The 12,500-nt window shown below is 47.7% G+C and overlaps 1 protein-coding gene across 1 annotated transcript in view; it reads left to right on the top strand.

Annotated features, from left to right (window-relative positions):
• The window catches only part of LOC310949921 (nuclear factor of activated T-cells, cytoplasmic 3-like), a 23,220-nt gene that overhangs the window by 18 nt on the left and 10,702 nt on the right, over positions 1 to 12,500 (top strand). Inside the window, exons 1-7 of the mRNA XM_083917536.1 lie at positions 1 to 299; positions 3,840 to 4,503; positions 6,044 to 6,442; positions 7,102 to 7,264; positions 9,362 to 9,561; positions 10,854 to 11,026; positions 11,879 to 12,019. The exon at positions 1 to 299 is cut by the window's left edge and continues 18 nt beyond it. Coding sequence (XP_083773662.1) covers positions 227 to 299; positions 3,840 to 4,503; positions 6,044 to 6,442; positions 7,102 to 7,264; positions 9,362 to 9,561; positions 10,854 to 11,026; positions 11,879 to 12,019 — 1,813 coding nt within the window. The 5' untranslated portion in view covers positions 1 to 226. The remainder of the gene's footprint in view (positions 300 to 3,839; positions 4,504 to 6,043; positions 6,443 to 7,101; positions 7,265 to 9,361; positions 9,562 to 10,853; positions 11,027 to 11,878; positions 12,020 to 12,500) is intronic.

Genomic DNA, 12,500 nt, shown 5'->3' with positions numbered 1-12,500 from the left:
GCAGCAGGGGGATCAACCTGGAGCAGAGTCAAACTCGCCCGAACCGAAGAAGAACCGCGAACACAACAACTTTACTCAACAATGGCGTGTCCGTGGACCGAGTCGGCGTCGGTTAACAACTTTTAGTCGAGGAATTAGTCGACGTGTTGAGTTGAAAACAGAGTTGGGCTCTCGGTCGGATGGAAGTGAGCGAGGCAGGTCAGTTTTAACCCGACACACAGGTTCGATGTCCGCGGTGAAGTACGCCGAGGAGCTGGACTTCAGGCGGATGTTCGAGGAGGACGGCGGACCGGCGGCAGGTAACGGATCACTCCGTCACTTCGTGTCACTTTGTCACAGTTTGGAGACGTTAGTTAACCGTTGGTCAAGTGACGTCAGTTAACGCGCGAGAGCGGCGGTTACACCGGTTACACCGTCGCGGCCTTCAAAATAAAATACATGACAACAGGAAACCGAATTTCTACTTTTTTTCTTTATTTTTAAAATCACAATTTACCATTAATGTCCAGTATTTGAAGTTTACACATTTACTAAACATTATGAAGTTAAAATAAACTAAAATAATCAGAGTGGTTGACATTTAAAGCGCATAGTTGTGTCTCTGTAAATCATAAATAAGTCTGTTTACTCTTTACCTGCTCTGTAAAGTGTCCTGAGATGACTTTAGTTATGATTTGGCACTAGAAATAACATTTTATTGAACGACATTATTTCGTAAAATAAATTAAAAAACCTTTTTGACTGGAATTCCGTTGCTAGGCAACAGCTAGGTTAACTTCCTGTCAGCTGATGCCGTTCACATTCACTGTAGCAGAAAAATAAGTATTAGTATTTAAAAAATAATGTTAATATCTCAAAAATCATGAGTTAGTATTTCAAAACAAAGCTGTGGCCTTCAAAATAAAACACGATATGACAACAGGAAACCGAATTTCTTTTTTTTCCCTTTATTTTCATATCACAATTTACAGTAAATGTCTAGTATGTGAAGTGTACAAGCTTACAACACATTAACAAGACAAAATAATAATATCTAAAATTAATATCTCAAAAATCATGAGTTAGTATTTCAAAACGCCGCTTCGGCCTTCAAAATAAAACATGACATGACAATGTGATAACAGCAAACCTCTGCAGCAGCATGAGAAGAGTCCCTACACACACAACAAAGCACCAATGGGCTCCTTCCCCTGTAATGGACTTTACTATGAGAGGAGCTGGTACAGGGGCCAGTGGGTAAGTCTTTAAAACACTCTTTAATAAACTCTGGCTTCACTAACTACGCTGATGACGCTCTGTTGTGTGTGTAGGGACTCTTCTCATGCTGCTGCAGAGGTTTGCTGTTATTTTCAGCAGCATTAGTGGTTAAAAAAGACCTTTGAATGCCTTCACCGTCCCCCACACGTCCAATGCAACCCCCTCCAAACCATGACACGACATCGTTCAGTGTATTTGTGTCGGATGGGAAACACGTTGGGCGTCTGACTGGAACGACTGAACCAAAGTGCGTAAAGAAGTTAACTTTGGGTCCAGATCCAAACCCCATAGAGAACCTCTGGGAAATGTGTTAGAAACCCACTTTGAAACAGCTTGTTCTTTCTAATCTGCACATTTAAAACCCAAAGAGATGCTTTAATTCATAAATATTAATGAATTACTCATCAAATATTAAGTTATTAACAGTTTGACGAGTGGACTGATGGTTCCAGCTCTCCTCGTTGGTCCCTGACGTGTACGGTGGCTTTGTTGGGGCCTACAGGCTTTTACTTTGAAACTGTTCACAGGAAGTGGTGCGGTGTGGCTGTGGTGGATGTGACATGTCCAGCTGCTGGTGACTTTAGGTGCATTTTAACGTGTTTCAGGAGGTGAAGACGTGGAGAAATCAGCCTCTGAGAGTCGCTGAGAGGCTTTATTACGTTACAGTTAATTATCTTATTAAAGCTAAACCTTTATTTTAGTTTAATTATGTTTTATGACACAAAGATATGAAATATTTCTTATTTTATACCAATAATAAGTCCTGTTCAAACAATTATTGCAAAGAAACAGGGTTTAAACTAGTGATTATTTTATTTTTTAATAAATCAAATGAGGTTTTCAGTGAATTGACCAATAATTTGTTGTGTAATAATTCAGAATTAGAAGTAAATATGAATTTTAATCAGTGTAAGAAAAGCTCCTAATTTAATATTTATCTTTTCTGCATTAAAAAAAAACAACTTTAATGATTGTTGGAGCCATTTAGAGTTTATTTTATTTACTTTAACTTACTTTATTTTGAGTTATGGTGGAAATATGAATCATAAATCACTGAAATATCGACATCTATATACGTTTGGTTTGGAGTAAAACGTGTGTTTGCAGGGACTTTCTTACCTGTTCATGCACTAATATGAAATTTACCTTTTAGATTCTTAGAAAACTACCGTATTCTCCGCACTATAGGAGCACCTAAAAACCTTCACATGTCTCAAAGGCCGACAGTGCGCCTTATTGTCCGCTGCTCCTTATATATGTATATATATATATATGTACCACAGTGTGTTTGGGATTAATGCAAATTATCCCACGGTCACACTGAGACGTCAAGAGAAGAAGAAGAATTCCTTTATTAGTCCCACAACGGGGAAATTAAATTTTTTCAGTGGCGTCATCCCACTGTGCCTCCGTCCTGTGCCCCGTGCTTTAGGGTCCTTGTCCCCCCCTCCAGGCCCGTTTGTACTCACACTACCTGGGCCTCGGAGAATGCTTCTTGCTGCCTATACGTCATCACGCCGTAACACGTCACACGCATTGATGACGTCATGGCGATGCGTGGCTTTGTTTCCAGATCTTTCCGTAGACCTCGGAGTTTTTGTGCGTCTTGTCGACTGTTTTTGAATCTTTTCATCGACCAAATCTGCAGTAAACACTCCACCTCCGCATCACACCAACGTGAACCTTTCACCGCCATTGTTTGAAATGTCCGCGCATGGTCCCTCCTTCTTTTTTCTACGTCCCAACAGGCGCACAGGAAATGACCCCAGAACCGCCGTAGGCCTCGTGCTCGTACACGTGCGCACGCTCGTGCTCGTACACGTGCAAACGTGCTTTACTAAAGCCCACCTCTCCCAAACGGGCCGTGGACGGCAAGTGTGCCGCTCCTAGACGTGGTACGGTTGCACTCACACTGGTCAAAGGAACCAGACTTTAGCCGTGACACAAGCTCGGGCACGGGACGGAGGCACAGTGGGACTGCGCCCTAAGGATCAGACACTAGAGAATTAACAAACCCATGAATCAACTAAGGGCGACACGGTGGTGTGGTGTGGTGGTTAGCTCTGTCGCCTCACAGCGAGAAGGTTCCTGGTTTGAATCCCAGCTGGGGCCCTTCTGTGTGGAGTTTGCATGTTGTCCCCGTGTGTGCGTGGGTTTTCTCCGGGTTCTCCGGTTTCCTCCCACAGTCCAAAGACGTGCAGGTGTTGGGTTCATTGATGACTCTAAATCACCCGTAGGTGTGAATGGTTGTCTGTCTCTGTTCGTCTCTATGTGTCCTGTGATAGACTGGCGTCCTGTCCAGGGTGGACCCCGCCTCACGCCCGATGTCAGCTGGGATCCCTCTGAGGTCCCTCTGCAGGAAGCTGTTTACTTCACACAAATGCAGCGTCTCTGTTGTAACACAGAGATGTTGATGTTCAGTCGTGTGTTGATGCTGAGGGAGATCTGAACAAACACAGTTTAGCTGATTAGTTAACTGGCAGCTGCAGCGCGGAGGCGAAACCAGACTCCGGCGTGTTTACGATGCAAATGATCCCACGTCTGATTTACATGTGTGTTCATCTCTCTTGTCCTCATCACAGGTCCAGACCTCAGTGTGAGGACTCCTCCCTCCTCCTCTCAGACTCTGGCCGAGCAGCTCGTCAACCAGGAGCTGCAGATTCACCCTCCGTGTTTCCCCTACCAGCCCGTCGGCTACCAGTCCCAGGGGCCCCAGTACGGCGCCCAGGGGAACCCCAGAACCTTCGACTGCCCGAGTATCCAAATAACCTCCATCGCACCCAACAATCATGTGGAGCTGGGTGGTGGCCAGGAGGTTTTGGCAGCGGGCGGCGCAGAGGGGGGTTACGCCGAGGCGTCCTGGTCCAGAGGACAGCTCTACCTGCCCCTGGACCCCTGCTACCGGGACCCGGCGCTCTGCCCGAGCCCCTGCAGCAGCCTGTCCTCCAGGAGCTGGATGTCCGACCTCTCCTCCTGCGAGTCCTTCTCTCACGTCTACGACGACGTGGAGGGGGAGCTGCGCGACGCCGCCCGCCTCGCCCTAGGGTCCCCCCTCGGGTCACCTCAGGGGTCCCCGGGCTGTGGCGGGGGCGCCTTCGGGGTGGAGCTATGGCAACAGAAATACCAACATCCTTCAGCCTTCAGTCCGGCGCTGTCGCCTCATCAGTCGCCCCGCCAGTCGCCCTGCCACTCCCCTCGCACCAGCGTCACCGAGGAGAGCTGGCTGAACCGCCGGCCCACCTCCAGGTACATCAGGGTTCACAGGGTCTCATCAGGACTCTGAGCTGGGTCGCCTCAGGGGGATTTCACCGGGGTCGGTTTTTTCCCTGGGTTTCGTCTTTCAGGCTAAAAAACAAAAACAATGCAGTCAGAGCCTGACAGACGACAATAACAGCTTTAGCTTTGTTTTAACCAGAGCGCTCAAAAGGACGCTAACACACTAACACGCTGAATTAGCCGCATGCTAACCCTTTAGATCTCCTCTCCGTAAACACTGGAGCTGCTCGTCCTTCACAATAAAAGTCCATCAATGTTGTCCAAACATCCAGGACCAAACTTCAGTCCTTCACAATAAAGGTCCATCAATGTTTCCTTACTTCAGTCCTTCACAATAAAAGCCCATCAATGTTGTCTAAACATCCAGGATCAAACTTCAGTCCTTCACAATAAAAGCCCATCAATGTTGTCTAAACATCCAGGACCAAACTTCAGTCCTTCACATTAAAAGCCCATCAATGTCGTCCAAACATCCAGGACCAAACTTCAGCCCTTCACAATAAAGGTCCATCAATGTTTCCTTACTTCAGTCCTTCACAATAAAAGCCCATCAATGTTGTCTAAACATCCAGGATCAAACTTCAGTCCTTCACAATAAAAGTCCATCAATGTTGTCCAAACATCCAGGACCAAACTTCAGTCCTTCACAATAAAAGTCCATCAATGTTGTCCAAACATCCAGGACCAAACTTCAGTCCTTCACAATAAAAGCCCATCAATGTTGTCCAAACATCCAGGATCAAACTTCAGTCCTTCACAATAAAAGCCCATCAATGTTGTCCAAACATCCAGGATCAAACTTCAGTCCTTCACAATAAAAGCCCATCAATGTTGTCAAAACATCCAGGACCAAACTTCAGTCCTTCACAATAAAAGCCCATGCTTTAACAGCTCCAAAATAAAGCGTAAAGTCTTCTTCATTTCCATGTTGAATGTAAAGCAGCACCTGAGCCGCTCAGGCTGAGCGTCGCCCAAACGTTCTGACTGCTTTCTCTCATCAACGTCACTTTATTTTAATAATCTGACACAGAAACGTTCATCAAATATGAAATTTACCTCGGAGACTCTTAGAAAGTGTGTAAATAAATTCTACTGGCGATCACCAGTAATTCAAGCCCCCACTCTGTTTTCTCGGTGGCGTTGCCCCGGTCAGATGACGTGGTTACTCGTGGTGCCATCGGAGAACGCTTCGGCTTTTTCACCCGGAACAACGTTTATTATTGTTGTGACGTCACGGTGAATCCTCATATAGAATAAAGAATACGTATAATATCTAAACCCAACAGTAAGTGGGTCGTGTTTCTGCAGATGTGACGTTGTTTTGAAGCTTTAACAGTAAAGATTTAATATCTTGAGACGTTTTGATGGATTTAACATTTGTGCTTCATTTAGACGAAACAAAGTCAACTTTTATTTTTGTATTATTTAATTATAATTATTAATTATTGAACACGAATCTTGATCCAGCGCTGGTAAAATCCTGCTAACCCCTGCCGCACCTCTTCCTCAGGCCGTCCTCCAGACCGACCTCGCCCTGTGGGAAAAGGCGCCACTCCAGCGCCGACCCCCACGCCCGCTCGCCCTCCCCTCACCACTCCCCCAGCCCCACGCCGGGGGCCTCTCCGCGGGGCAGCCTGACGGACGACACCTGGGTGGGAAGCCCCGCTGGCCCCCTGGGGCCCCTGCTGATGTCCAGCTACCAGGAGCTGGACGTCCCGTCCAAGACCAGGAGGACGTCGGGGACCCAGCTGGGCCTCCTGGCTCAGCAAGGAGACCCGGGGCTGGAGCCCTACCTGGACTCTCCCGGGGAGGAGGGGCGCGAACAGGGCGGCCTGGCTGATCTCTTCCTGCAGGTGCCCTCCCACTTCAGCTGGAGCAAACCCAAACCTGGGAACCCTCCTCTGTTCAGGTGGGCGGCGTGAAAACTGCACTTTTACTGTTTTCTGATTTTGCATTTGCTCATTTGTCGTGTGTGGCAGTTGCTTTTTCTTTATCTAGTAAAAACTTTAGAAGAAGATTTACTCGTATCTGCTGGTTCAGTACAATGCTACAGCATGAAGCCTGTTAGCTTAGCTTAGCACAACGACTGGAAACAGTTAGCATGGCTCTCTGACCAGTAGCTTCAGCTCCCGGCCCAAGAAAGAAGTAGTCCGACACATATGGGCGCCTCCCTAGGGAGGTGTTCCAGGCACGTCCAGCTGGGAGGAGGCCTCGGGGAAGACCCAGGACCAGGTGGAGAGATTAGATCTCCACACTGGCCTGGGAACGCCTCAGGATCCCCCAGTTAGAGCTGGTTAATGTGGCCCGGGAAAGGGAAGTTTGGGGTCCCCTGCTGGAGCTGCTGCCCCTGAGACCTGATCCAGGATCAGAGGCTGAAGGACCGAACCATGCTAGCTGTTTCACCCTGTTAGCAGTCTTTATGCTAAGCTAAGCGGAACGGCTTCATATTTACTGTGCAGACATGAGAGCTCCCCAGATGTCTTCCCTTTAAACGTCCTCGCACTGTCGTGAGAGGAAAGTTATTTGGGCGCTTTAAGGATCATTGTGTGTCTGTTGTGTCGTGTTCAGGACCTCGTCGCCGCCCCCTCTGGACTGGCCTCTGCCCAGCCACTTCGACCAGTGTGAGCTCAAAGTGGAGGTCCAGCCCAAGTCCTACCACCGGGCTCATTATGAGACGGAGGGCAGCCGAGGGTCCATCAAGGCAGCGACTGCAGGACATCCTGTCATCAAGGTGAGTCCTCACTTCTTAGTAAGGGCGCCCTCCCACTGTGCCTCCGTCCCGTGCCCCGTGCTTTAGGGTCCTTGTCCCCCCCTCCAGGCCCGTTTGTACTCACTCTACCTGGGCCTCGGAGAATGCTTCTTGCTGCCTATACGTCATCACGCCGTAACACGTCACACGCATTGATGACGTCATGGCGATGCGTGGCTTTGTTTCCAGATCTTTCCGTAGACCTCTGAGTTTTTGTGCGTCTTGTCGACTGTTTTTGAATCTTTTCATCGACCAAATCTGCAGTAAACACTCCACCTCCGCATCACACCAACGTGAACCTTTCACCGCCATTGTTTGAAATGTCCGTGCATGGTCCCTCCTTCTTTTTTCTACGTCCCAACAGGCGCACAGGAAATGACCTCAGAACCGCCGTAGGCCTCGTGCTCGTACACGTGCGCACGCTCGTGCTCGTACACGTGCAAACGTGCTTTACTAAAGCCCACCTCTCCCAAACGGGCCGTGGACAGCAAGCGTGCCGCTCCTAGACGTGGTACGGTTGCATCACACTGGTCAAAGGAACCAGACTTTAGCCGTGACACGTGCTCGGGCACGGGACGGAGGCACAGTGGGAGTGCGCCCTAACACACTGGAGCCCTGGAGGAAAGCTGAGTGTGATTTACGCCAAGACGCACCTGATTCTCCGGACGTCATTAGATTCTGCATTACTCTTAAATTGTGTAAGATCAGGTTTTTTAATGTTCGTCGTATCGTCTTAAGTGTCATTCTGACGTCTGTTGTCACGTTTTAACGTCAGTGGAAATGCGACAGTTTGCTCATTTATTTGGGAAGGAAATTACTTTTGAGGTAAAACACCAACATTAAAGCAGCAGACGTTACGTCAAGAAACGCTCTGACGGAGGCGTTTCAAGATTCAAGATTCAAGGATCTTCATTTATCCCGAGGGAAATGATTGTGCAACAGTTTCAATACAAAGATGAAAGGATCAGAGTGACAATAAGCATAAAAACATCAATCAAATCAAAATAAAGCTAAAATAAAATAAATCAAACAATAACTAAATGTGACAGAGTGCAACAGACATCGTGGTTAAACGCAGGTTTGTACAATATACAACAATACGCAGCGTGCAGTTTAGCAGCATAATGAAATAAAATAAGTACAAACTAAATAAACTAAATAAGTGAGAAGGAGCGATAAGTGATAACAGTGTTATAAATGTAGCAGCATTTCCCACAGAACTAAGTGATTGTATGGCACAGTGAAGTGTAGCAGCAGTAAGTTACAGTACCACTAAATAAAGTGATGTAGTGGTGATATAAAGTTCAGGGTCTGTTTTTGCATTAAATATGAAAACAAGCAAATCAAACCCTAATTAAACCCATAATAGTTCATTTATCTGGGATTTTTAGTGCTGAAATAATCAACAGAGTCCAGTCTCTAAAGTGTCAAGATTCTCTACTTTTCTCTCTGGTTCATGTCATTTAGTCTAAATCGAATGTCGTTTGGGTCGGACGGAGATGAAGTGCGTCTCCCTGGGCTCTGGAAGCGTTTTATAGATGTGAGCTCATCCTCCAGAATCAGAGCGGGCGGAGTGACGCGGTGTTTTGCTGATGTTGTGAGGCAGGCGGAGGAAAGTAAAGCTCCATCAAGGCCTCGTATGTAACGGACACCGGCGGAGCTATTCTGGGTGTCACATTCTCAGGCGGCTGAAGCCAGAGGAGCTTCCTGCTGCAACATGTGTTCAGACACAGGAAGCAGAGAAGCACACGATCTCTCCGGGGAATCGAACCTGACGTCACGCTTTCATTTCACACAGCCATGAAACCAAACTCCCCATCTCTGTCATGCCATTTTGTATCTTTTTGTGCTGGTTTTGCATCTTTTTTTAGTCATTTTGCATCTTTTTGTGGTGGTTTTGCATCTATTTTTAGTCATTTTGCATCTTTTTGTGGTGGTTTTGCATCTATTTTTAGTCATTTTGCATCTTTTTGTGGTGGTTTTGCATCTATTTTTAGTCATTTTGCATCTTTTTGTGGTGGTGTTTCATCTATTTTTAGCCATTTTATGTTTCCATATCATTGAATCTTGTGTCCACAGTTGACGGGATACAGTGAGAAGCCGCTCAGTCTGCTGTTGTTCATCGGCACTTCGGACGACCGCTACCTCCGGCCTCATTCCTTCTACCAGGTCCACCGCGTGACAGGGAAGACGGTCACCACCACCTGCCAGGAGAAGATTATGGGGGGCACCAAAGTCCTGGAGGTCCCTCTTCTCCCAGAGAACAACATGTCTGCCAGGTATGTTTCCTGTCTGTGAGCCGATGCTGTCACTGGAACAACAACAACAACAACAACAGTATAAGCAGTAGCAACAGAGGTGCTGTATAAATATAAAGGGAAGTTTGGGGTCCCCTGCTGGAGCTGCTGCCCACGTGACCCGACCCCGGATAAGCGGCTGAAGATGAGACGAGACTCAGCCTGTATTCAGAAACTGTGTCTTCAAACGAGCGGTCAGGACTTCCTGTACAGTTGTGATGTCACAACTATACTTTATATATGTATAATTACCGTATTCTCCGCACTATAAGGCGCCCCACATTATAAGGAGCATAGAACAGACGCTACAGTGGAGGCTGGGGTTACGTTAAGGACCTCCTCTAAACTCATTGATGCTAAGTTAGCGTGCTAGCGCTGTTGCCTTCAGTGGAACAGTGATCGTACGGACTCTTCTACTTGCTGCTCTCTGTTCAACAACCCACTGTTGGAGTTTGTCCTCCAGCTGCAGCCGTCTCCCTCTGTTCCCTCTAAACTCTGTTTAGTCTTCTTTACTCGGCGCAGGTCGTCTTGTTGCTTCCTCCACTTCGGCACCATTGATTGGTTCATGTTCAACTCTCTGGCTGCTGCTCTATTCCCGTGTTCTCCTGCGTGACTAATGGCCTTGAGTGTAAACTCTGCGTCGTAAGCGTGTCTCTTAACAGGAGCCATTTTGGGCTCTTTACACAAACACACACATGGAAATGAAACGGCACGCTTCACACAGTCGTATATCTCAACATGCACCGCGCGTTACTTCTTCTACGGGGAAAATAGAGTCGGCGGCTGCTCACCGTAGTTGGAGACCTGTTGTGGCTCAATATTGGTCCATATATAAGGAGCACTGTCGGCTTTAGAGACATGTGAAGGTTTTTAGGTGCTCCTATAGTGCGGAGAATACGGTAAATAGAAAGAAAGTGCTGCTCCACTCGTTCCCCGTCTTACGGTGCAGAGACACCGAGAGCGCAGAGCAGACTTTTAGGTATTAAAGGAAGTAAATGTACAACTATTTTCATAATCGTTTCATCCGTTTGAATCACTTTTTTTAAGAAAGAAAGTCAGATTTTGCTGATATCAGCTTCTTAAATGTGAATATGTTCTGGTTTCTTTCCTCCGCTGTGACGGTAAACTGAACGTCTTTGAGCTGTGGACAAATCCAGACATTTGCGGACGACTTTAAGAACAATGACTCGTGTTTTTCACAGTTTTCTGACGTTTTGTAGTCGTCAGATTCATCGTAGTGTCTTTGTTTCTTATGTGTGTATCTTGATAAACAGCATCGACTGCGCCGGCATCCTGAAGCTGCGTAACGCCGACATCGAGCTGAAGAAAGGAGAGATGGACATCGGGAGGAAGAACACCAGGGTGCGAGTCGTGTTCAGGGTCGCCGTCCCTCAGCCCGACGGACGGATGCTGTGGCTGCAGACGACGTCTAACCCCGTGGAGTGCTGTGAGTCGTGATAGAAATGCATCTCAGTGTTTGTGGTTCAGAGCGACGTCAGCAGCAGAGCGTGAAAAGACACATGACAGATTAACAGTCAGACGAGCAGAAGAGGAAACTCAGAGGATGTTGCTTCTAACAAACACAGATCAGAATCAGTGAAGGGCTTTTTTCCTCTGTCTCAAAGTAAACGTGCAGTCAGGTCGCCTTCCCACTGTGCCTCCGTCCCGTGCCCCGTGCTTTAGGGTCCTTGTCCCCCCCTCCAGGCCCGTTTGTACTCACACTACCTGGGCCTCGGAGAATGCTTCTTGCTGCCTATACGTCATCACGCCGTAACACGTCACACGCATTGATGACGTCATGGCGATGCGTGGCTTTGTTTCCAGATCTTTCCGTAGACCTCGGAGTTTTTGTGCGTCTTGTCGACTGTTTTTGAATCTTTTCATCGACCAAATCTGCAGTAAACACTCCACCTCCGCATCACACCAACGTGAACCTTTCACCGCCATTGTTTGAAATGTCCGCGCATGGTCCCTCCTTCTTTTTTCTACGTCCCAACAGGCGCACAGGAAATGACCTCAGAACCGCCGTAGGCCTCGTGCTCGTACACGTGCGCACGCTCGTGCTCGTACATGTGCAAACGTGCTTTACTAAAGCCCACCTCTCACAAACGGGCCGTGGACGGCAAGCGTGCCGCTCCTAGACGTGGTACGGTTGCACTCACACTGGTCAAAGGAACCAGACTTTAGCCGTGACACGTGCTGGGGCACGGGACGGAGGCACAGTGGGAGTGCTCCCTTCGTGTGCCGTGTAGCATGGAGACGCCACAGACACGTTTAAATGCCTTATGTTGTGTTTCAGCCCAGCGCTCGGGCCAGGAGCTTCCCCAGGTGGAGAGCTTCAGCCCGGCCAGCTGCTCCGTGGACGGAGGAGCAGAGCTGCTCATCAGCGGATCCAACATCTCCACACAGTCCAGGGTGGTGTTCACGGAGAAAGGGCCTGGTGAGAGCACTTCACCTCCACATTTAAGTGTCACTCCAGCGTGTTTGCATCCTGTGGTCTTTTTCAGCAGGAATTCACATCATAAAAGCCGTCAACACAGTTTTTTCCATCGATCACCTTAGATGCTAGCAGCCAGACGTGGCTAACACTGATTAGCTCAGGGCTCCAAACCTCTTAGTTTATTAAAAAAAGACTGTTTTACAATGATACAAGCCTCAGCAGAAAGCTCGGTTCATATTGAGACTCTTCATTGTTACTGCTTTGTTGTGTGTGTAGGGACTCTTCTCATGCTGCTGCAGAGGTTTGCTGTTATTTTCAGCAGCATTAGTGGTTAAAAAAGACCTTTGAATGCCTTCACCGTACTGCCCCGAGCTAACCACTGTTAGCCACGTCCGGCTGTTAGCATCTCTCCTGGATTTCTTCGTCTTGATGGATTATTTGATGTATAATCAGTCAGGATATTACACTTTTTAACCTGTGT

The sequence above is a fragment of the Echiichthys vipera genome, assembly GCF_963691815.1.
Source record: "Echiichthys vipera genome assembly, chromosome: 7".
Lineage (NCBI taxonomy): Eukaryota > Metazoa > Chordata > Actinopteri > Perciformes > Trachinidae > Echiichthys > Echiichthys vipera.
Note: the sequence above shows the minus strand (reverse complement) of the source record. Positions and strands in the feature narration are given on the sequence as shown.